Consider the following 25,464-nt stretch of genomic DNA (forward strand, 5'->3'; position numbering starts at 1 on the left):
AAAGTAATATAAAGCTAGGGAAAAATAAAGGGAAAAAGGAGCCACAGTTACACCAGATCACCAAAGAGTTTGGGAGCTAGTAGCCCAAGATCATGGAAAGTGATCTAAAATGGATGGATTTGAGATACAGGTAGGAGAACTCCTGGGGTTCCCCTCAATAATACCTATCGGGTGAGCTCCTGAGCTCTCTGCCCTAGATGGAGGAAGATGTAGGCAAGATTGAGGCAGAGGGGATGTGTCTGAGGCAAAATTGTGGCCCGGTACACACACACACACACACACACACACACACACACACACACACACACGGTTCATTCCTGTTGCCACGCTAGTGGTTTAGGAATAATCGAAGACTTAGGAGGCGCCTGGGTGGTTCAGTTGGTTAAATGTCCAACTTCAGCTCACTGTCTGCGAGTTCAAGCCCCGCGTCGGGCTCTATGCTGACAGCTCAGAGCCTGGAGCCCGCTTCGGTTTCTGTGTCTCCCTCTCTCTCTGCCCCTCCCTCCCCCCTCTCTCTCTCTCAAAATAATAAATAAACATTTAAAAAAAAGAATAATCGAAGACTGAAATTCAGGGCTGAGACTTTAGGGACCATTTTATCAAAATCAGGCATTTCACCACTGAGGAGAATGGAGCCTCGCTCCAGTTTGATCTTTCATTGAGAAGGTGGGCTAAGAGGCTTACCCACATGACCTTTGGCTAGCTTTCCTATGTCAGAACTCCCCACACACCATCCCTGTGGCTACAGAATTCTAAGGGACCCAGGCTGGGTGGGGCTCCAAGCTCTTAACTCAGGAGGCAAGGACAGTATGACCAGAGTCTTTGAAGAAAAGAGCTGCCCCTGCAGCCTTGTTGCATGGAGAGGCGGTGTTGGTTCCTACCAGTGCTAAGGCACTCAGTGGGCAGTGGCCTGGCAAAGAACAGCAAATAAGACCCAAGCTGATAAGGAAGGCTGTGCCAGATATCTCATCCATCCAGAACCTTTCTCCATCTTTCTCCATCCTGCTTGGGCACCGGGGAGTCAACCTGTACAGGCAATGTCAATGGCCTCCCTTAACTCCTGGCTGCTGATTGGAATTGGCTGAAAAAGTCACCAGCAGGGTATTGGGAGGCAGGAGGCGAGTGAAGTCAGTCTACTTATTCCTCAGCTTCCTCCCTTCCAGGTCACTGGGGGTCAGTGGATTCCATTTAAGGAAAGCTACAGCTCCTGCTAGGCGGCACTCTCCCCATATCCTTCAGTTCTTTTCTTCTTCTTCTCCTTCTCCTTCCCTTCCTCCTCCTCCTCCTCCTCCTCCTCCTCCTCCTCCTTCTTCTTCTTCTTCTTCTTCTTCTTCTTCTTCTTGAGAGAGAATTGACAGCGTGGGGAGGGGCAGGGGAAGAAGGAGAGAAAGAATCCCAGGCTGTCAGCACAGAGCCTGACGCGGGGCTCGATCTCAGACCCTCAGACCATGAGATCATGACCTGAGCTGAAATCAAGAGTCAGATGCTTAAACAACTGAGCCACCCAGATGCCCCCAAATCCATCCTTTCTGAGTTCCCCTTCTCTTGTCCCTCCAGTGCTAGGGATAGTAACGGCTCTATCTCTTGTCTCTTAACCTCTGTCCACAGCTTTGTAAATAGTCCCTTAACTCTTTTCAAATGATCCATTTTAAATGTGCTGTCTGTTCCCTGCCAGGACACTGACCCATATACAGAGCTGTTACCCAAACAGAACTCAGAAAGTCAGAATCCCAAGGTGTCATGAAGAGATGAAGGGAACTTCTAGGCCTTCTCTGCTACCCACACCTCACTCTTTGAACTGGTTAGCAGCTTCCTCTAAAACTCATGACCACTATGGGTGTCTTCTTCCAGAGCTGACTCCATCCCCTTCACTGAGAGACCTCAGGAAGTCACCTCCGGCTTGACTGGGCTAGAGTTTGAGTCCCGCCTCATTCCACTGCTTACCACATGGATGGTGTTAAATTAAACCTCTCTTGAGTTTTGTTTTCTCCACCTGCAAATGGGGATAAATCTTTCCAGTATGATTTCTCTACAGTTTAAATGAGTTTATGTGGGTAAAGTGCTCAGCTCAAAACCCTGAGGTGAGATGGTTACTTCTGAGGTGAGATGTACACATTTTTTTAGGCTTTTAAGATTTGGGGTTTTTTAAAGTAAGCTCTACTCCCAGTGTGGGGCTCAAACTCACAGCTCCAAGATCAAGAGTCACTCACTCTACCGACCATAATAGGCAGGTGCTCCTTTTTTTAATACACTTTAGTTTCCTTAGACTTCATTACAACTTTAACTTTGAGGGGTACCTGGATGGCTCAGTCCATAAAGCAGGCAACTCTTGATGTTGGGGTCATGAGTTTGAGACCCATCAGGGGTAGAGTTTACTTTGAAAAAAAAAGTTTAATTTTGAAAACAATAAAAACAATTTTTAAGCAGCATTTAGTAGGTTGCCTGGCACATAGAAAGTGCTTAATGAATGTTCATTGTTATCAACATGATCATTCCAATGTCATCATCTCCATATCTCGTAACATGTCTGGGTCTCCCTACAACCTAGGGTAGAGTGCCATGCAGTCAGTTTTGCTCAGTATTACTCTGCATACTGGCTTTATGATTGTTACCCTCCTCAAGGAGGCACCCCAAGTCCCCTTGTCCCAAGTCCAGGCCCTAGCTCTGTCTTCACATGGTGCTCTCTCAGCTCTGCTGGCCCATCCCTTTCAGTTGTTTTATGGGTGCTTTGTACACATCTTTTGTTGTTCCACATGTGGATAGTTGTCCAGCCAAAGATGTTGCAAGTGTCCTGAGGACAGCCCTAGAGGCCAGGTCTTCCATGCCCAGCTGGGAGCTTGTGCAGAGCCCAGTGCAGGACTCTATAAGAAGTGCATCTTGGGGCAAAGCCGGAAGTTCCCATGAGGCAAGGCCACCCCTCAGACAAACATCTGGGGCGGGACTGTTTGCTTTGGCTGATGAAAAGCCAAAGTCCCAGGATCTATCTTGATAAGATCAAGGAGAAAAACATTGGGATGTGATCATAACAATGCCGCGTGCATGCCCTTCACAAAATACGTTCACCCTCTCCTCCTGACAACCTCACGATGATCCTGTTGGCAAAGCAAATGTTACTTTTCACATTTCACCGAGGAGAAATTAGAGCTCAGAGAGGTTGAGATTTGCCCAGAATTACTCAAATGGTAAGTAACAGAGCTAGTATGAGAGCCCAAGTTTTCAAGCTCCTTCATACCACACATTTTGGGGGGATACTAAACATATCTTTCATCCTTCTTACCAGTACATCATGAAGTTGAGGGGTTATTTCCTCAGAGTTGACAGTCGAAATCATTGATGAGTTGATGGTTCATCAGAACCCATGGGCCTGCCAGAGACCGACACAGTACACAGTCCAGGAATACTGCCCTTAGAGGGACAGAGAGGCACTAAGAAGCAGGACAGTGTTGGCCTTTCTGCTCCTCTCTCAGGGGTTTCTTCAGGGAAGACAGGATGAAGTGGGGCCACTCAAAGCACAGCTAGAATCTGGAGTTCCTACAGAGTGGGATTTGAGACACCTTTGAACAAAATAGGAACTCTACTTGCCAAGAGACCTAAAAGAGAGTCATTTCTTCAACTTTTTAAATTTTTTTAATGTTTATTTATTTTTGAGAGAGACAGCGTGAGTGGGGGGAGGAGGGGGCAGAGAAAGAGAGAGAGACACAGAATCCGAAACAGGTTCCAGGCTCTGAGCTGTCCGCACAGAGCCCGATGCGGGGCTCAAACTTACAAACTGCGAAATCATGACCTGAGTTGAAGTTGAATGCTTAACCGACTGAGCCACCCTGGTGTCCCATTTCTTCAACTTTTTGAGGGTTAGAATCTTCTAGGAGCAGCTAAAACTTTTATTTATTGACACCCAAGTCCAGTGAAGGCTTAAAAGTTGACTGGAGAGCAGGGAGGAAAGAGATCCATAGAGAGAAGGCAGGGTACCTTTGAGGCCAATGAGTTGCCAAAATCCCCTCCAAAGCCCTCATGTCAGAGTCTTCCAGTTCTGGAGACAAAAGTGGAGGACTTCTCTGGATATTTGGCCCCAAAAGGCAGGGCATGGAATATTTGGTTGGCAATGGTGTGGGAAAAGTCATATCAGCCCTTTAACCTGAATCCCCTCAGACCCTTCCTCTGGCCCCTAAAGGCAGGGATGGAAATGACTTACCCAGAGCTGAGTCCCCTGCCACTCATACAACACCACCTGGTCCCTTGCCATTATGAATACGAATGCCTAGTGAGCATGTAGCACTGTTTTAAGCACTTTACAAATGTTAATTTATTTCATCCTCACAACAACTCAGAGACATATGGGTTGCATAGACCATCGATATCCCATTTTACAAATAAGGAGACCAAGGTCCAGGGAAGAGAAAGCTATTGGTAGAGCCAGAATTAGAAGCCAAGTAGTCCAACTACAGAAGTCTCCCTTGTGCAGTGAAAACGTATCAGTACCAATGTTCTGGACTTCAGAGTTTATAAAAGATTTTATCTTGGCTCTTGGGAGGTTCCCAGAGGAAAAGAAGATGTCTTACCAATTGGGGCCCAGAGAGGTAGGTGATGTGATTCACCCAAGGTCACACAGCTAGTGAGAAGTCTCACTTCGCTGCCAATTAGGCACAAAATAGGTTTCTTGACCTTTGGTCAGGTCGCCCCCTCAACCCTTCCCTGGGCCAGTGGGCATAGCCCTGGTTCCTACGCCAGTGGGTGGGCAGAAGGGCGGAGCGGATCGCGGCCTACAGGCCTGGGCGCTGTCCGCGGTGCTGATCCTCCCGCCGCGCCCTTGCTCGCCAAGTGGCCGGCGGGTTCCCTGGGTTTCCCTTCCAGCTCCCAGCCAAAGCCAGCTCCCTGAGTTCGGCTGCCCGCCGGGGTCCTTAGGCCTGGCTCCCGGGGCTCCTGGGGTTTCCCCTCCCCCGACTGCGCGCCGCCAGCCTCCCCTCCCCCCGCCCCGCCCACGGCCCCTCCCCGCCAGTCCCAGGTCCCTCCCCTCCCCCCTTATCTCTCCCGCCCCCCCCCCCCGCTCCCCCCTACGGCTCGTTCGCCAGTTCCGGTCACGTTGCTGGGTGTTTACGCCTGGAGCCCGCCCCGGACCCCCCTTCGGCGCCCCGGAACCCCCCGGAGACCCGGCCCGACAGCCCCGCAGCCTCGCAGCAGCTGATGGCGCCGCAGCCCGGGCGGGTGCTGCGGAACCCCAGGCGCAGCTAGCGCGGGGAAGAAGAGCGCCTCCCCCCACCCAGCCTGGCCCGGACCCAGGGCCCTGCTGGCCAGTCGCTCCCTCAGGTCCCGAAGGTGAGGAGGCCGGTGGGCGTGGGGGGTGGACAGTGGGGGTGGCCACCGGCGGGAGCAGCGGGGCCGGAGCTCCAGCTCCCCTGGGAGGGCTGGCGCTGGGCTGGGCACCGCAGCGCGCGGGAGGCGGACAGGACCCGCGGGCTGCTGGCAGAAGTTGTCCTCCACCACCCGGACTCAGGTCCTTACCGGCCCTGGCGAAGAGTCCAGAGCGGCCTGAGGTCGAGTCACCGCCACCTCCTGCCACCTCCCATCACACACGTCTTTATGCCTTCCTTTCCCTGTCCTTCCTGGTACCCCTCTTCCCCGTCCTCCTTAGTCTCCATATCCCCCTCTGCCTTCTCTGGGAGTCATATTGGAGGCATAATCAGGCAGAACACCCAGACTGAAGGGGATGGGGGCTCCAGTTTCCTCATACATCCCACTCCCGTGTCCCTGGACACTCAGCTTTGCTGAGACTGGGTGTCCTGAGATCTCTCCCCTTCAGTGGAGGGGGAACCCATAGCCTAGGGGTAACCGAGGAGGGGAGGTTCTGGAGTGGAGAGGATCACAAGACCCCTGGGGAAGATGGCTCCACCCACTTGCCGGGTGAGCCCACCTTGCAGAGTATCAGACATTTGTCAAAGCCTGACTTCTTGTTCCCAACTCAAGTCCCTAGGAGAGCCAAGGACTTGGGGGGAGGGGGGTTACTTTCTAATACATGTACTTACTTGCCTAGGTGATTCCCAATAACACTGAACTCATTCTCCCTGTTTTACCAACATTCATTGTGCACCTGTTCCATGCAAAGGATTCCCAAAGACAAGGTCTTGCCCTCAGTAACTTTATGGCTTAGAGCAGAAGCCAGGCACCCCTGTGCACTCACACGGAGGTTGCCGGGGGGGCAGGGAAGTGTGATACATGGTAGAATGATTCCTGGGAAACACAGCAATGGAAGGGAGTCATTCCAGCTTGGTGAGGGTCAAGGAAAGGTTAGTAAGAAAGGTAGCCTTTGAGTAGGGCCTTGAAGGATGGGGCAGGTTTCAGGAGGCAGAGAGAAGGGAGAGGGATGTTCATCCATGGATATGGGGTGAGTTTGCTGTGAAAGCAGAAAAGGTAGAATCCCAAAGAAGAGGAGATCAGACTGCAAATGTGGACTGTGTTTAGATTTGAAGGACCTTAATGCAGGGTGAGCACCCAGTGGGGTGCTCCTAGTTGCCAGAAACTATAGTTTTGTCTATTGAGCAAGGTACTTAACCTGTCTGAGCCTCTGTTTCCTCATCTATGGAGTGGATATACTGATAGAACCTTCAATGTAGGGTTGTTATAAACATAAATGAGTTAATATGAGTTAATATATGTAAAATGCTAAGAACAGTGCCAGCCATTTATTATTGTTATGTAAGTATTACCTGTGCAGTGATGATTATTGTAAGTATTATTACCTGTGCCTCCATATCTGAGAAACACTTCTTGAGTTTCTGTTCTCCCACTACCCGAGGCCTCAGAGCCAGGTAGTAGAGAGGAATAAAGACTAAGAAAAATAAAGGACGTAATTTATTTATCCATTTATTACCATGCTTGCCATGTCTAATATACCTACCCTGACTACAAAAATGACAAAAATGAGTTTAATATTCTCCCCGAAACAAGAAGGCATTCTTTTTTTTTTTTTTATGTTTATTTATTGAGACAGAGCATGAACGGGGGAGGGTCAGAGAGAGAGGGAGACACAGAATCTGAAACAGGCTCCAGGCTCTGAGCTGTCAGCACAGAGCCCGACACGGGGCTCGAACTCACGAACCGTGAGATCATGACCTGAGCCGAAGTCGGACACTTAACCGACTGAGCCACCCAGGTGCCCCAAGAAGGCATTCTTAAAGAATTTTTAACAAAACGTGGATATTGAGTGTTCAGAACAGTACAAGGATATTTGTTGACTCAATAAATACTTTCAGTCCCGAAGAGAAAAGAAACACGAAGAAGGAAATTGAAACTGGGACAAGAGAAGCAGTCAGGGGGTGAGGGGTGGCAGAAAATGCAAACTCCACATAAGCAGAAAGCAAGAGTCTTCAGTTCTGGTTCCTCTCCCAGCCGCTTCGTCTGCCTGAGGGTGAGATGGGGCAGCAGAGGCCAGGGGACATTGAGCAGATTGAGGGAGGGGGAGTGGTTAGCCACCCAAGGAAAGACTGGACTTTAAGAGTGATGTTCAAACTTTTGATTAGCAGAAGGCTTTTCTCCAATGAATTGTCCATCATATAAATGAGGGGTAAAAATAACAAAACCTCTGCCTTGTGCCTCCAACCATTTTGACAACTTCTGAGACTCCTCTGTGGAACTCTGGGCTCTATGTAGCAAAATTTGCAAACCAATGATTAGGATGATCCCAACTGCCCCTGGAGCCCTGAGTGCTATGATTCTGCATTTTCTGTGGTTCTTCTAACCCAAAGAACTATAACAAGGGAAAGGGGAGAGAACTACAGTTTCCTATTTGCCATGTCCGTTGGAATCAGATAGCTGGCAAGAAAAGTGCGTACCCAGAAGCTTCGAAAAGACAAGCAGGAGATGAGGTCATTTTTAGAGACCAGGAGCCCAGGCCTTAGAGAGTGAGAATTGTGTTGGGTTAGAGGGTTCCTGAGCCTGGCATTTTGTCTGTAGTTGGAGACATGAGCACAGAAGCATTCTCCCAGCAACTTCCCAAGGGGAAAAATACTTGTAACTTGCAGACAGATGAGAGGCATGGCAAAAGTACCCGGGATTACCTCTATAAACTTGAACCCTGTGTTACAGGCCCCTTTTTTATTTTTAAATAGACAATTTGTTAAATGAACATTTTTCATCAAGCTAGAAAATTAAAACAAAGAAGAACTAGGAGCACAGGAGAAGGTGGGCAGGGAAACAGTACAGACCCTGAGGTGGCCAGGACAGTGGACAAAGGCAAAGGACCCTTCTCACTCTAATCTGTGAGGTAGGACATCTTGGGCCGGATGTGGGGAGAAGATAAAGCTGGTAACTCTAACCCTTCAGCTGCTGCCACTGGCCTGGACCAAGTTCTCAGGCACAAGCTTCTTCTCAAGCCAGAGGTTTCCAGGACTTACTTTCCTTCTTTCTTTCTTTCTTTCTTTCTTTCTTTCTTTCTTTCTTTCTTTCTTTCTTTCTTTCTTCTTTCTGTTTATTTATTGATTTTTGAGAGAACACGAGTGGGGGAGGGGCAGGGAGAAAATCCCAAGCAGGCCTCATACTGCCTGCGTGGACCCCAACACAGGGCTAGAACCCATGAACTGTGAGACCCGAGCCAAAACCAAGAGTCAAAGCTTGACATACTGAGCCACCCAGGTGCCCCCAGGGATGCATTTCTCTGGGAAAATCTGACATTTTCCTGGCTTGGGCCTTCTGAAGTGTGACAGCCGCAAATAAGAGATGTGTATTGTGGTTCCCCTTCCCCACTCCATTTCCCGCTCTCCCCCAAACAAACTAAATAATAATGTGTAAGAAAGAATATCTGCCAAGATCATTTGTGACCCAAATTTCTGCCCTGAGAAGAGCAGCCTGCCTAGTTGGAAACAAATCCTCAAGTCCTTCTGGGAAGGCTCAGAAACAGCTGGTTGGCTCAGCCTCTCACAATGGCCAGGGTCCAGTCTCCAGGGCTGTGTGGAAAAGGCTTTTACTCTTCAGAGACACTTACGTTTCAGCGGTTGGGAACAGATATTTTGTCTCTTCATCATAAGCAGAGGCCCACGTGCCTTCGTCCTCCAGGTGCGCACAGACCAGACACATAGATGCAAGAGAAGCAAGAACTCCCCCCCCCCAACATGCATGTGCACATACGTGCACTCCTCGAGGCACACACACAGACTCAGGGACATGTGCAGACACACAGGCACACACATGCCGACATAGTTTTACAGCAGCACAGACGGAGCTTCTCTGTTCCTTCTGGGTTATGCACCAGTATATCTGACTGCCTGCTGGACATCTATTTCTCCCCGTTTAGGTCTCTTGAACATGTCAAATCTAACATGTCTCAGGCTTCAACTTATCTCCTCTGTAAGTCTGCTCCTCCATCAGTCTGCCCAGCTCCACAAATTCACTCACTTGTACATTCCACGAGTATTTACTGAGTATATTCTATTTGCCAGATACTGTGCTAGGCACTAGGGAACGGGAGGAAACAAAACAGAGACCTTCATCTTATGTTGCCAACAGTCTGGCAGAGGAAATGGGCAAGAAACAAAATGTAATATACTCATGTGGTGATAAATTCATGGGAGAAAAACAATGCAGGTTAAGGGAGTGGAGAGTGACAGAGGGTTCTATGTTAAATCAGGTAATCAGAGAAGGGCTCTGAGGAAGTAACATTTGAGCAGAGTCCTCAATGAAGGGGAGGAATGGGCCATGGGGGTATCTGGGTGAAGGGTATTCCTGGGAGATGGGACAGCACACACAAAGTCCCTGAGGCAAGAGTGTGTGGCATATTCAGGAAACAGTAAGGAAGCCAGAGTGCCTTGGGTGGAGCCAGCAATGGAAGAGCAGTACTAGAAGAGAGCAAACAGGGCCAGGGACAATTGTATAGGATCTGGTAAGAATTCTGGACTAGGAATTAAGTGTGATGGGGAACTGTTGGGGGGTTTTGAGTGGGGAGCAGGGAGACGTGATCAGATTTGCTAAAGGAACTCCAGCTGCTGCATGGGAAACAAGGCAGGAGTGGAAGAGAGAAGCCAGTCACAGGCTACCACAGTGATACATCAGAGGGATGGTGGGACCTGGGACTAGGGTGACAACAATGGAGATAGTGAGAACCGATTGGATTCAGGATGCACATTTTCAAAGGTGGAGACAACTGGATTTGCAGATGGATTGGCTGTGGAATATGAAGAAAGAGAGGAATTAAAGATAACTCCTAAGTTCTTGGCCTGAGAAACTGAGAGAATAGGTAAAAATCAGTGCCATTTATCAAGGTGGTAAACAGTGGGCAAGAACATGTTTTTAAGACAGATCACAAGAGTTCAGTATTGGGGCATGCAAATTTGAGGGACCCATCAGACATCCAAATGGTGGTCTTAAGCAGTCAGTCTAGCATACAGGAGAGAGTTAGTTTAGGGGTCAGCATATAAATGGTAGTTACAGCCATGGGATTGAACAAGATCACCTACGGAGAAATTATAGATTAGGGAAGAGGTCCATTGTGAAAGAGGTCTAATGTGAAAGGTGAGGAAATGTAGAAAGATCCAGCAAACATATCTGAGTTGCCCAAACTGGAAAACTAGGAGACATCCCAAACATTCACCCTCCCCATCGTCATGACTTAATATAATCCATTCCCATGTGCTGCCAATTCTACCCCCAAAATACACCTGGAACCTCTCTTGGTCTTCATCTCCATCATCTGGTCCAGGCCTCTATCATCTCTCACCTTGACCACTGCTCCATTCTCCCAGCTGACCTCCCACATCCATTCTGCCCCCTCTAATCTGCCCTCCCCATAGCAGCCAGAACAATCTTTTAAAAATGCAAATCAAAAAAATATTTTTTTAAAGGGGGTACCTGGGTGGTCCAGTTGATTAAGCATCCAACTTCGACTCAGGTCATGATCTTGCAGTTCACCAGTTCAAGCCACGTGTTGGGCTCTGTGCTGACAGCTCAGAGTCTGGACCCTGCTTTGGATTCTGTGTCTCCCTCTCTCTCTGCCCCTCCCCTTCTCATTCTCTCTCTCTCTCTCTCTCTCTCTCTCTCTCTCTCTCTCTCTCTCAAAAATAAATAAAACATTAAAAAACTTTTTTAATGTAAATCATATAATGTCCCTCCTCTGCTTAAAATCCTTTAATAACTTCCCAATTCAGGGGTGCCTGGATGGCCCGGTTGGTTAAGCATCTGATTCCTGATCTCAGCTCATGAGCTCACGGTTTGTGGGACTGAGCCCTGCAGTGAGCTCTGCACTGTCAGTGCAGAGTCTGCTTGGGATTCTCTTTCTGTCCCTCCCCAGCTCTCTCACTCTCTCTTTCTCCCTCTCTCAGAATAAATTTAAAAACTTTAAAAATAATAATAATAATAACTTCCCAATTCATTCAGTATTAATCCAAAATTCTTGGCATAGTTTACAAGACTATGGCCCGATCCTTCTCTTGCTAACCTCTCTTCCTGCAGCCCTCCCCTAATACCTTACACTTCAGTCCTCACTGGCATTGACAAAGTCTCTGTTCCCCGAAAAGACCATGTGAAGCACTTAGCATAAGGCTTGGCACATAATAGGCACACAGTAAATGTAAGCTATCATTATTATCCTACCTCAGGGTTTCACAAATGCTATCCACTGTCTCAAATGTTCTTCTCTTTATTCTTCTAACTTCTACCCCTACTTCAAGTCTGTATTACTTTTCTATTGCTGCATTAAAGATTTTCATAAACTAAGTGGCTTAAAACAGTATCAGTTTGTTACCTCACAAGTTTCCAAGGATCTGGAGTCTGGCACATTTTAGCTGGGTCCTCTGCTCGAAGCCTCAAAAGGCTGAAATTAAGGCTGGCTGCATTCTCATCTGAAGGCTCAACTAGGGAAAAAACTTGGTAGGGATGCCTGAGTGGCTCAGTTGGTTAAGCGTCCAACTTCAGCTTAGGTCATGATGTCACAGTTTAAAAGTTCGAGCCCTGCATCAGGCTCTGTGCCGACAGCTCAGAGCCTGGAGCCTGCTTTGGATTCTGTGTCTCCCTCTCTCTCTGCCCATCCCCTGCTTGTGCTCTGTCTCTCTCTCAAAAAATGAATAAACACTTTTTTTAAATCTATAAAAAATAAATAAAATAAAAATTTTTAATGTTCACTTATTTTGAGAGAGAGAGAAAGAGCATATGTGTGAGTGGGGCAGGGGCAGAGAGAGGGAGAGGGAGAATCCCAAGCAGGCTCCATGCTCAGCACAGAGCCCAACAGAGGGGCTCGATCTCATGACCTCAGCTGATATCAAGAGTCTGGTGCTTAACCAGCTGAGGCACCCAGGTGCCCCAGATTTAGTTTTTAAGTAATCTCCACACCCAGTGTGGGGCTGGAACTCACAACTCTGAGATTAAGGGTCACATGCCCTACCCACTGAGCTAGCCGGCACCCCATCCAACTCCTCTTTTAAAAAAGGACTCTGCCACCTGCCTTCAGCCTATAGAGTTCGTCTTAGTAAAATACACATCAGATCTTCCTCCTCTGTGACCTGGAAGAGCCCAGGGCCCTGGGTTAAGTTTAAGTCAGAAAAATGGATTTGAACTGGGAGAGGGTGTGCTCTAACCATTATGCTGGTCTACCAGCTGGTGGTTGAGCTGGGATGCTGGCGGGATGGGTTTTTCCACTCCACAACTCCCTCATTTTAGCCATGAGAAAACAAAGAGCCCAGAGAGGGAGAGGGCTTGCCCAGAGTCACACACCTGGTTAAGAAGCAGGCTAGAACCTGCCTCTGTCTCTCTTTATTGACTTTGTTGCTCCATTCGTGTTCCTCCCTGAGAAACAGAAAGGCTAAAGTTACATGCAGGCAGGGGAGTGAAGCCATTTATGTTCCTGGTTCTGAAGACCTCTGGTTCTTCATCTATTAAATGGGAATAATCATACTCCCCTGATGACACATGCATGAAGCTTTGGTGAGTAAACGGGGGAGAGAGCTACAGGGGTAGAATTGTCTACGTGGTGGCAACAGGAGCCCAGACTGCAGGACATTATGAGGGATCTGAGGGGGGGCAGGGCAGATGGCCCCACAAGATGTGGGCTTACCTTCTCGTCTTTCCCCCAGGTGGGGCCCAGGCCTGGGTTGCCATGGATACCGTGTCCCTGGAGCATCAGATCCAGAGTGTGCAACGCCACATCAGCTTCCTGAAAAAGGAGCAGATGGCCCTGCTTCGAGACCTGCACCTGGAGATCCTGAGGCTGCAGAAACGCTGCTCAGGTGAGGCCGGAGGGATGGTGGGCAGTGGGGGCCATCAGCAGTCATCACCATCAGCAGTCTCTGATGGAGTGCCCCCCATGAGCCTCCCTAAACCTCACAACAGACCTGCCAGGTGAGGGTCACACCCCTTTTTCTGATGAGGAAACTTGTCTTGGGGAGATGAGACATGAGTTTTAGAGCAAAGGGCTCTGGTTCAGTAGCAGAAGAAAACCTGGAGCCATTCTTAGGGATTCCTGTCCTTTGCCACTAAGTGTTCATCAAGCACTTCCAAAACCTTGCAAGCCCTCAAGCTAGTTGGGAAGATACACACACAGGATAGTTGGGGGCGGGGGGGGGGGGGTAACATTAAGACTTACAGAAAATGAAGAGGCCCGGGGCGCCTGGGTGGCTCAGTCAGTTGAGCTCCCAATTCTTGGTTTCGGCTCAGGTCATGATCTCACGGTTCATGGGTTCAAGCTCCGTGCCAGGCTCCGCACTGCCAGCACGGAGCCTGCTTGGGATCCTCTCTCTCTCCCTCTTTCTCTCTCTCTCTGCCCCTCCCCCGTGCTTGCTCTCACACTCTCTCACTCTCTTTCTCTCAAAATAAATAAAATTAAAATTAAAAAAAAGAAAAGAAAACGAAGAGGGCCAATGAGAGGTCATAGGTAGGATCATGTTCAGCCTAAGGTGTGGGTGATAAAGGAGACCAGGCACCCCAGGCTGCCCAGAGGAGGGAGCATTTCCACTCCCTGAGGCTGAGATGTAGACCTGCTGAGACACTACGGGGGAATGAGGGTGGAGAAAGCATTCCAAATGAAGCAAATAGCATGGCAAAGTCCAGAAGGTAGGAAATCAAAAGCTCGGGGAAAGTTCTATTTGACTGGATAAAGCTGTGCTTAAGGCTGGTGAGAAATACAGCTGGAGCCAGATAACAGAAGACCTTGACAAGTATCAGGACAGCTAAGAAGTTTGGCCTGTCCTCCTGGGTAGTGGGGAGCCCCTGAAGGTTTCTGAGTAGCATCATGCTCTTTAAAAAACTCAGCAGTTGTATGAATTGGAGGGGGAGGGAGGCAGGGATACCAGTGATGAGGCTGATGCAGTGGTTGAGGAGAGAGATGAAAGGGGCAGAAAGGGGAAGACCAGTGGGAGACAGGGTGAAGGGAAGGACTTGACAACCAACTGGATTTGTAAACAAGACAGAAAGAGGTACCAATAATGAAGCCAAATGCCAGCCCTGACCTCTGCTCTTGGACTTCAGGCTTCAACTGCCCGGCCCTCTCAGAGGCTAGGCTCTGGCCCAAGTGCTCATCCAGGCCGAGTCCCCAAGTACAGGTGTTAGAGGCAATGACTCATAGAATGGGTCACCTGAAACAGCCCAACCTCTTTCTTATACAACTAGATAAACTGAGACCCAAAGAGAGAGAGAGGGAGAGAGAGCACACACACCACACAATATGTCAGTGACACAGCCAAGATTAGACCCCAGAGCTGCAGACTCCCACCTGTGCATGCCTCTTGCAGCTTTCTGCATACTCTCTCCCCAAGATGCTCAGATTTCTACTTCCCTCCCAGCCTCTGCTCATGGGAGGCTCCCCATTCTCCAGAGGGAAACTCAGTGACCTGGCTGGCTTCTCACTCTGGCTTCAGAGCCTGGTCGTCCTGACTCTCGGCCCCCACGCTGTCCTTGGCTCCATATACAGATTCAGCTGCTACATTCCTAGGCCAGGCTCCCTGCAATCTCCCCGGAAGCCTGGATGGCATCAGGGGCCAGTCCATGGGTCAGGGATGGCCCATGCAGACTCACTCCTGCCTGATGCCACTTTCTCATTGCAATAACAACATTAAAGGAAAATCACGATGAGTGGACCCTAAGACCCTATAGCTCTTGCCCTGATTTCTTTTTGCTTTGCCTGAATTCTGAAGACCTGGGTCCTTCCACTCAGGACACAGGCCAGGACCCCAAAAAAGTGTAATAGGCAGGAACAGCCCCCACCACCCTCCTCAGCCTGCTATGGGACTGCAGCCTCTCAGTTATTGATTCAGGAGATAAAAATAACACTGGGTTGGCCTGAAGCAGCCACTACTGGGGCTGAAATACCTGAATAAGGCCCTTCTTCCAATGGGTGGAAGAAAGAGGAGAAAGGAACAGAAAAAAGAAAATTTTTTTCAACGGGATTAAACAGGGACTTAGATGGATGCCTGGTTGGCTCAGTCAGTAGAGCATACGACTCTTAATCTTAGGGTCATGAGTTCAAGCCCCATATTGAGCATGGAACCTAGTTTTAAAAATAAAACAAATTAAGGGGCACCTGGGTGTCTCAGTTGGTTAAGTGTGCAACTTTGGCTCAGGTCATGATCTCACAGTTTGTGAGTTCAGGCCCTGTATCGGGCTCTGTGCTGACAGCTCACAGCCTGGAGCCTGCTTCAGATTCTGTCTCTCCCTCTCTCTCTGCCCCTCCCCCACTCATGCTTTGTCTCTCTCTCTCTCTCTCTCAAAAATAAGTAAACATTAAAAAAACTTTTTTAATAAAAAAATTAATTTATACATATACACTTATATACATATATGTATATATATGTTTGTGTGTATATATATATACACATATATGTATGTATATATGTACATGCATATACATATGTAAACAGGGAGGGTGCCTGGGTAGCTCAGTCAGTTAAGTGTCTGACTCTTGATTTTGGTTCAGGTCATGATCTTATGGTTTGTGAGATCAGGCTCTGAGCTGATAGCATGGAGCCTGCTTGGGATTCTCTCTCCCTCTCTCTCTGTACCCCTCCCCCGCTCATGATCACACTCTCTCTCTAAATAAATAATAAATAAACTTTAAAAAATACAAAAATAAACAAGGACTCAGGGGCTGGGAAGCGGATGGGAGAGGGGATGAGCTAGTATAGGAACCAAGTGGGCAGGGCTTCAGAAAGAGCCTGCCAAAAAGGGGTGGCACTCAAAATGAAGGGGTTCTAAGAGGTGGGTGGGCATATTCTGGTTGGTGGGGCAGCCTGGATGATAACAAGATCTGCCCCATGTATTCAGCACTGACTCAGCCCTGGGTTGGGCCCTCTGTTTATTTCTCTAATTTAATCCTAGCAATAGCCCTTTGAGAGGCAGGTGCAATTTTGTCCCCATTTCACAGATGAGAAAACTGAAGCCCAGAGAGGTGCTGTCACTGGCCCAAGGTCACACAGGGTATCTGACCTCACTGCATGCCCTTCTAAAGGGAAGATGGGCAGGGAGATTTGATGGATGGGGGAGTGGAGCCCAACTAGGATTCTATCTCCCCTCCCCCAACTTCCTGGTTAAGAGTGAAACCAGCCCCACGGGGAGTTAGTGGCAGAGCCAAAATCCCTTGAGCTACTCCAGGGCCTTGCAGGAGGGGCCAAATTGGCTCCAGGAAGCCCTGGAGGGTGGAGGCATCAGGGTCCTCCCTGGAGCTCCAGGAAGGAGGTTCAGACTCAGGTCACAGCAAAAAGCCCTAGCAACAGTTGGCCTCCCAAGGGAAGAGCCAGGTGAGGGCCCCACAAGACTAGACTGTGTAGGTGCTGTGGGCATTGATGCCAGAGATGTGCTACCTTATCCCACTCCCAATTTCACACTTCCTTTAGGCATCTGACTGCACCCCTGCAGGAACACACACGTGCTCCAGGACAGGTGCTTTCTGTCACCAGTTGCTGCTGGGCTCCATCCTGCCCTTTTCCCAGTTTTTGAGACTTGGTGGAGTCCAGGGCGCCGGGGTGGGGCCGAAAAAATGATCAAACTCAGCTGACTGAGGAGCAGAACATTCTGGGCTGTGAGGAATGGGGCCTGGGCAGACAGGGAGGTGTGTTCCCCCCCCCCCCCCCCCCCCCGTGGTGGCTGGGCTGCCAGTGAGAGCCCAGGAGGAAACCTCTCCTACACCTCCTACACCGTTCCCTTAGCGGACTGACCCCGCCCCCTCAGCATAAGCCAAGTGCCATTCAGGACTTCCGTCACCAGGTGGCGCTGTCCCCCTTGAAGCCCCTCTTCTTACCCTGTGGAATATGGCGGAAAACAGGGCTGAAAAACGAGCTGGACTGATGTTCAGAAAATAACACAGGCACGACAGTATTGGCTGTGAAAATAGTGAAACGCATGTGCCCTATTGGTAAATAGCCACTGTCCTGAGTCCCCCTCCAGTGTCTGCAAGCAGCCCAGACACTTCGCACGTGCACCAACTAAACACTAAAGGGGCTGTGCCCTGCACAGCAGGGGTCTTCCAGAATGGCTCTGATTTGTCCTCATGTTAGATATTTTATGTTACCTCTGGGAAGGAGCTAGTACTCACCCCCCCCCCCCCACCCCAGGCCCAAAAGCAAGCCAGGCTCCTCAGTCCCACAGGGATGAGCTAACCTCCAAACGCAGGCCACTGCACTTGCACTGGAAAGATCTCTGGGCTTAGAATCAGGCCAATCAGGCTCAGGCTGTGCCTTGCACCTGTCTTCACTTCTTCCCCTCACTGGACTGCAGTAAAATAGGTAAGGGAGATGGTTTAGATGGTTTCTAAGGATGTTAATATTGTCACTTTTACTGAGCTGTGATTCCCTGATCTCTCTCTCTCTCTCTCTCTCTCTCTCTCTCTCTCTCACACACACACACACACACACACACACACACACCCCACTACCTTTTATTTTCTTTCCCCCCAGAACTGACTCATGACCTGGAGATGAGAGAGGCCCAATCTCACCAGCAAGGTAAGAGAAGGATGACTGGTGGGGAAATAGCATGGGGGCCCAACAGGTTACCTTTTCCCCACCACTTGGTAAGACCCAAGCCTTCTCTGTCCCCAGTCCAGACTTGGGGGACTGCCACTCCTCAGCTTCTTCAGCAGAGTGAAGGATGTCAGCCCCACTTACCTACTCATCTGGGTGACATTGTGCAGTGAACAACCTGTACCACCATACCTTGTATCCATGTCTCTGTTCAAGGTAGGAAAATGAAGGCAGGAAGGAGATGGTATCTTGGAAGTCCACCTGATCAACCTCATTCCTTTCTGTGACCCACCTCCCTAATCCTTCCCATCCTTGCATAATTGATCTCTACAGTCAGTGTCCACACCCTCCAAGATGCTGAATTCTGAGATGCAACACAATGGCAATGGAGTCCATGGCTTCAAGGAACATTGTCTAGATGAGGAGAAAAAAGAAACGCGTCAGCAAATCCTTCATTTTCCAAAAGCGTGACTTCTTGCCATTGTAGCAATTCCACTAAAATATCTGTTTACAGATTATTACTTCACCCATAAAATGGAGATGGGGGGGGGGATGGTGTTCAATGGAGATGAAGTTTCACTTTTGCAAAACTCACAACAATGTGAGTTTACTTTACTGAACTGTACATTTAAAAATGGTTAAGAAGGTAAACTTTATGTTGTTTTTTTGCTACAATTGAAACTTTTTTTTTTAAGGGAGGGGTTCCATTGTTGAGATCTTAATCACCAAAGTTATATGATCTCTGAGAACTGGGACTGGATGTTATCCATCATCTCCAAGTGCAAGACATGGAGAGGGACTCAGTGAATGCTTAACTTAAAATGAATCACTATGTAGTCTTTCTTAGCAGAGAGGAAGTTAGCTGGGAATGGACTCCCTGCCATACTGATGTGCTGCTCATAGATCAAGAGCACCTGGGTGGCTCAGTTGGTTGAGTGTTGAGCATCCGCCTCTTGATTTTGGCTCAGGCCATGATCCCAGGGTTGTAGGACCGAGCCCCATGTTGGGCTCTGCAGTGAGCATGGAGCCTACTTGAGATTCTCTCTCTCCCTGTGCCCCTCTCCCTTTTGGGCACTCTCTGTGTAAAAAAAAAAAAAAAAAAAAAAAAAAAAGGCTACATACGAGACCAAGACTTAGGTATGGAGAAGGCTGGAAATTTTAAGTAAAATACTGAAAACCCTACAAATCCTTTCCATATTTGTTCATAAAGTTCTAAACATGTATAGACTTGAACGAATTCTACCTACTTCTTTAAGTGGCAACACAGGCAACCTCTTCATGCTTGAGTGCTTGGAGGAAGGAGGCATACATCCCAAACACCAGTTCTGTGACAACAGCAACCTTCACCCCACCTCTGAAAGGGTTTCCTTCCTCTGAAAGGGTTTCTGGGGTCATCTGAGCTCAAGGAACTGCCCAGCATCCTGGTTTTTGTCCTCTCTCTCAGGGGGGTGGACAGCTCCCTTTCTTTGTCCTCCTACCATTTGGCTGGTTTTCATATCCTTTCCTGAGTCACCTTTTTGGCTACCTTTTGTCACCTTTCAGCCATCTATGTCTCTACAATCGCTCACATGTGTTAATCCCAGGATATGTTGCCGGCTGAAATGGAAAGAATTAGGATCCAGGAGGCAGGGGTCCTCAACTCTGGGGGCACATTAGACTCACCTGGGAACATTGAAGAAGTACCAGTTCCCAGGTCCAATCCCAGAGATCCTGATTCAATTGGTCTTTGTTAGGGCCCAGGAAACTATGTTTTAAAGCTCTCTGGGTTGTTCCAATATATATACAGTGTTGAAACCCAGCGCCTTGGGCAAAGGCAAACAATAAAGAAGTAACACAAAAGAAATTACAAAATGTAACAAATGCCCTATGAAAGAAACAGCAAGGTTCAGGGCACACTAATTGCCCTTTCTCACCCACATTCCCAGGTCCCAAGTCTTTCAGTCCCTCACTTTTGCATGTCTCTCCTACCTCCTACCGCGGATGGGGCTTTTGTACAAGTTGTTCCTCTCTGCACAGCACTCTTCTCTCTCCTCTTCACTGCTCAACTCCAGCTCATTCTTCCAACTCATCCAAGCCTAAGTGGTTCTTCTGCTGAAAAGCATGAAGGTCACAGTATCCACTTAGTTGTGGCATTGGCACATGTCACTGATGCAACCTCACATGCATTTGTGATTATGTACTATACCTCTCCCACTATGCTTTCTGTAAGCTTCATGAGGAATGTTTTATTATCCACCATATCCCCAGTGCCTAGCACAATGCATATAGTAAGGGCTCAACAAATATTTGTGGGTGTGCATGAATACTGGTCGGGGAGGGTTTTGCATTTCAGCTGAGACCTGAAGAATTAGAGGAGAGACCAGACGGTAGGATAGGTGCCAGGGCCCCGAGGAAGCGAAAGGCCTGTGTAGCCAACGAGTGAGAGTGAGGGAGAGCGCGGCCGGACGGGTGGTCGGGGAGGTGCCGGGCTCTGTAACGTGGCTCGGCGAGCTGTGCAGGGTCGGCCAGGCGGAGACCGTCACCTCTCCTCTCCATCTCCCCTCTCCAGAGGCGGCGTCCCGGGAGCTGGAGAGCAAGTGCCGCGCACTGGAGTCGCAGCTGGCGGCGCGGGCGGCCGCCAACGCCGAGCTGCGGCGGGAGGTGGCGCAGCGCGAGGCGCTGGTGTCTGCGCTGCGCTGCAGCCTGCGCACGGAGGAGCGCCGCTTCCTGGAGGAGCTGCGGCGCCGCAGCCACCGCGCCACGGTGCTGGGCACCGAGCTGCAGAAGCACACCGAGGCGGCCGCCTACCTCTCCTGTCAGCTGCACGCGGCGCGCCAGAGACTGCAGACTCCGCGCCCGGGCCCCGCCGCCGCCGCCGCCGCCACCGAGCCCCGGCCCCGCCGGCGCGCACAGCGGGCCCGCCGGCCGCCCGCCGCCGAGGCCGCCGCCAAGGGCCCGGGCCGGGACTGGGCCGCCTGGGACCGCGCGGCCCGCGCCCTGGACGACATCGACCCCATGCCCGATCCCGCGCTCTTCCTCTACGCCCGGAGGCCCCCGCGGCCCAGCGGCCGCAGCCCGCGCCAGCCACCTCCCCAGGAGCCCCCGGACCGAGCCGGCCCGCCGGCCGCGCCCAACCCGCCCAGCGCGCCCGGGGAGCCGGAATAGGCGCGGGGCTGCGGGGTGGGGAGTGGGGAAGGCCGGCCCGGCCTCCGGCTAGGGACGCAGCTCGGGCCGCGCACGCACGTTCCGGGGGCCGCGGGAGCCGGCGCTCCTCCTGGGAGCGGACGGAGGCGGCCCCAGCTCCCCTACCCCGCCCAACCGCCCCCGCCTTTTGTATTACCCTCCCCCGAGGGAGCTCCTCCGCGGGGCTGCGAGAGTGCACCTTTTTTGTGGAGAGGGTGTACGGATGCTGATCAGTTCCTCACCCTGTTGCAGGGAGGGGAGGGGGCGGAGGTCACGCCCTGCCCCGGGAAAGCTGACAATCGTTGGACGGGAGGGGGAAGGCTGGGCTGGCCTACAAAAGGAACGCAGTGGCACTTAGCACCCCTAGGCCTCCCAGCTCCCCCCTCGGGCCTCCCCCAGCCCCGCACGGCTGCCCTGCCCGCCAAGCCTTCCTTCGAGGGGAGGCTCGAGCTAGGGGCTAGCGGCTGGACCTTTTTCCTCTGATGCCGCTTCTCCTACCCCTACCCTGCTGATAGGTCCTTACCGGTGAGCACCCAACACTTTAGAGGCATTTCCTGCCAGAGCCCCTGGTAGGGAAATTGTGACGTGATGGAAGTTTGAACTTCTGGAAGGTAGCACCCATAGACCCTTGGAGAGGAGTACAGAACGGGTTTGGTGACAGAACCTGGTCTAGAGCTGTCTCCAGTTCAGTCCTTTCCCAGGATGCTCATCTAATATTTAGACCCCGGAGCTGCGCTAGGGAAGCGAGGGGGACACTCCTGAGTCCCCTACGGACATACGGACATACGTACGGCTGTGGAAGGGCACAAAAGGCCGTCCCCTTCTGGATGCAGCTGGGAACCTGAAGGCTGCCTTGGGAGCTTTCCTAGTCCTGTTTATTGGTGCTAATTTTGCCCAGCTGCACCCAGAGCCGGGAAGAAGGGCCGGGTTCTTGGAAGTGGATGTGGTTGAGAGAGGTTTGAGTTTGCTGGGGTGGGGGGAAGGTGGGAGCACAGGTTAGTCCCCAGGCTGGTCCCCTCTAGGGATGCCCCTGATCCTACCAGAACTGACAGTGGCCGGGTGCATCTGTCTAGGATAGCCAGTAGTGAAATGGCAAATGAGACACCCCACATCCTAACTACTTGCCCCCAGCTCCCTTCTCCTAACCAAAGGCAGGAAGTGCAGTTCTGGTCTAGTGTGGCCCCCACCCCAAGCCCAACCCCTAGAAAGACAAACCCTAGAGCCCCTTCCCCCATGCCATGCCTCCTCTGATGGTCCTAAGTGCCTGTGAGGTCTTCCAGGGGCTGCAGAGGGAGGGTGGGGGGCAGGGAGAAGCCCTTACCTCTGTCACAAGTAGCGCGTCCTGGCAGATCCTGTCCTGACTGAGGCTGAGCATTCTGTGTGTCACCCAGGATCTGGGAGTTGAGCAGAGCCAGTCTCCAGGGGTGGTGAACCCTTCTTCCATCACCATCCCTGTGATGAACAGGGGGAACCCCCAATCCTGTCCTCTTTCACTATGTTGGAGGGAGTGGGAAATCCCCAAGAATCAAAACCAGTGAGCACACTCTGGGCCCCCACAAATATGCTGTCCTTTCCCAGCTGATTGCACTCAGGACTGCTGAGACTGTGCAATAACTGGGCCTCATCCGGGCGTCCAGCCCCTAGAATGCAGATGCCCAAGGTGTGGATGCCCTTAGGACAGACAGGACAGACAGTGCTCTCTCTCACTCAGTCTCCGTTGGGCCACAGTGTTGGCCTGGAGTCCTTGCCCTGCCCTGGCCTCTTACCCTTCTCTCCTGCCCCGTGGTTGTGCCTCTGCCCTCCGTGTCCCCCCTCAAGTGTGTGTGACTCACTGTACCCCTGGTCCCGTTGCCTCCCTTTCAGAGGTGCCTGTGTGAGGAGGCCTCTCTCCTCTCTTGGCTGCACTCTCCTGAAGGGACCCAAAGGACTGTGGGAAGGAGGGAAAGGGTGTCTTTCTAGAGCAACCCACCTAGATCTTGAGCTTCCACAATCACACTTTTGGGGTAAACAGGGTGACTTTGTTATGTTGATTCTTCTACAGAGATGGTGAAGTACTTTATCCACCCTCTCCCCCCCCCCCCCCCACCTACTAAAAGCCATAGCTATGCCTGCCTGGCCTCCCCCAGCTCTATAGCAATAGCCCTTCCCCTTCCCTCCTGGGTACCCAGGGTGTCTAGCCAGGGGGCCTCCACCACACCCCTCCCCCAGGGAGCTTCCGGCAGCTTGTCTGCCTCTCCCCAAGTAACCCCATCAGCACCTCCAAATTCCTGTCCCTCTTCTAGCAACCAGAGATAATGACAATTATTTGTGGGGTGCTTGGAGATCCCCCAGATGAAAGGTTCTGAGTGCTGGCTGACTTGCTGACTCTCACCTGAGGTGTTGAGGGTCTGGGAAAGGAAATAAGCCCTCCTCCTCCACTTAGCAAGCTGGGGGGAGGGGCTGAGGGCTGAGGCAGATGGAGGGTTCCAATTTTAACCAATTCCTCTTCCCCATTCTTCTAGAAATAACGGACTGAGGACTTCCCTCTATCCACCTGCCCCACGTGCAGCAGAATGGGACTGGGAGTCAGTAGCCTGCCTTGGCCTAGGAGCCCCAAATTCTTTAGCCTCCAGCTCTCTCCGTCTCCTAGCCTGGGGGACCCACACTGCCAAAGGAAAGACCGCTTCCCATGAGCCTCTGGAATGTGTGGGTGACTAGAAGGGAAAGGATCGTGTCTCCTCCCCGCTCCACTCTTCTCTGCAGCACCATGAGTCCCCATTGGGGAGGGGCATGCTGACAAGAACACTCAGGGCCCCCCCCCCCGCCCCCGCCTCGAGGTGGAGTTCCAGCCACACACCAAGTATGGATAGACCCAGGAAGGAGAGCTGCAAGTGGGGACCCCTCCCTGTTCTGGAAGCCAGCCAGGGACAAGTGGCCAATGCAGCATGAGACTCTATACCCCTGCCCCCCATATCCCACCCACAGTGGCCTGCAGATTGGGGGACCACTCCAGGGCTGAAATGGGGTAGCCCTTCCCCAAGCCAGCAGCAGAGTAGAGGTCTCCCCATGGAGAAGAGGGAGGCCAGGAGGGTGTGGAACAGCATCTCCTTAGTGCAAAGAGCTGGGGATCTCTAAGCACCCTCTCCCTGAGGTGCCAGCCTTGAATAGGGACATGCAGGGCTTCCATACCACCTGGCAGGAGCCCCATTGGTGGGGCAGAGGGATCCTGCTCTAAATTCTCTGTTGGCTGCGCTTTTTAATCCAATGCTTTTCAGAGTGTATTCACTCACCTACAGAAATAGAGCCCTGTGCTTTAGGGGTGACTGTCATATGCCTTATTCTTAATAAAATATCTGAAAAACACACACGTCAGACCTCTTCTCTGTGGGCACTCTGCCCTACCCGACCTCTGTTCCTGCAGGAGTGGGAGAGGATGTGGAGGACATGGTGGTTTCGGAGGCCGCCTGTGGGTTAGGTGAAGTCTGGGAGCTGAGACTTTTGAGTCTTCTCACTGGATATTCCTCACAGGCATAAGGCACTCATCTGAGGCGTCCCAATGCTCAGGCTAGCCCTGTCCCTCTCCCCATGGCACCCCAAACCGAATGAACAAATGAGACCTTAGATCTGAAGCTTCTGACTGGCGTTGGGAGAGAGAGACCGGAAGGACTCCAGGCCTGGAATTGCCCAATGTCTTGGCAGGGAAGAGTCCTGCGGTTCTGGCATCTTTGGCCACGCTGGTTCCCCTTTCCTGACACCCACGCCCATCTGATCCGGCTGCAAGAAGCCCAGCATCCAGAGATGAGCCCTATTCTTATCTTCCACTAATGAGGGTTATCCTGAGACTGCATTCCGGGAGCTCAGCACACCCAACACCCACAAGGATTTAAGCCCGTGCGTTTTCCGTATGGGTCTATGTTGTGGAGAAAAAGCAGCAGCTCTACATTCGGGGGATTCGGGGGAAATACTGGTTTGCCTGCAACCCTTCTGATAATAGGACCCATTGCTTCCTTTTGGGGAACTGCTCTCCTGCCATCTCTGATCCCCGTGTTGGGGAGGGGGCGGGTGCTGACTCTACCCACGTGACCCAGGTAAAGTAAGGCACACTGATTGGTTTGGGGATGGGCTCGTGACTCAGTATGAGCCAATGAGACTCAATCTCAGGACTTCCGCTGGAGCCATTCATTCAACACACCAAGTTAGATGCTAGGGATCCATCAGTGAACAAAACAGGACTATAGGGAAATAGACACGCGAGTGGCTAAATGGCGGAATATCAGCCTGGAGGTCTGGCGTGTTGTTTGCTATCGCAAGGGATAAGGGTGCCTGAATATGAAGCTTTCATACCAGAAGCAGAAGCAGGAGAGATGGAGACAATTCCCGACAATTAAGCTGCTGGATC

At 51.0% G+C, this 25,464-nt stretch overlaps 1 protein-coding gene across 1 annotated transcript; it reads left to right on the forward strand.

Annotated features, from left to right (window-relative positions):
* The first annotated feature begins 4,664 nt into the window (after positions 1–4,664).
* On the forward strand, positions 4,665–24,842 carry CCDC92B (coiled-coil domain containing 92B). Its single transcript, XM_053212140.1, has 4 exons — positions 4,665–5,313; positions 13,050–13,202; positions 17,859–17,906; positions 20,473–24,842. The coding sequence occupies exons 2-4, from the start codon at positions 13,073–13,075 to the stop codon at positions 21,066–21,068; spliced, it is 774 nt and encodes a 257-aa protein (XP_053068115.1). The 5' UTR covers positions 4,665–5,313; positions 13,050–13,072; the 3' UTR covers positions 21,069–24,842.
* The last annotated feature ends 622 nt before the right edge of the window (positions 24,843–25,464 follow it).

This window comes from Acinonyx jubatus, chromosome E1, assembly GCF_027475565.1.
Source record: "Acinonyx jubatus isolate Ajub_Pintada_27869175 chromosome E1, VMU_Ajub_asm_v1.0, whole genome shotgun sequence".
NCBI lineage: Eukaryota > Metazoa > Chordata > Mammalia > Carnivora > Felidae > Acinonyx > Acinonyx jubatus.

Coding starts and splice junctions, on each gene's coding strand:
- CCDC92B (XM_053212140.1), top strand. CDS start 13,073: ATGGATACCGTGTCCCTGGAGCATCAGATCCAGAGTGTGCAACGCCAC. Junction 13,203..17,858: donor GCTGCAGAAACGCTGCTCAG/GTGAGGCCGGAG, acceptor CTTTCCCCCCAG/AACTGACTCATGACCTGGAG. Junction 17,907..20,472: donor GGCCCAATCTCACCAGCAAG/GTAAGAGAAGGA, acceptor TCCCCTCTCCAG/AGGCGGCGTCCCGGGAGCTG.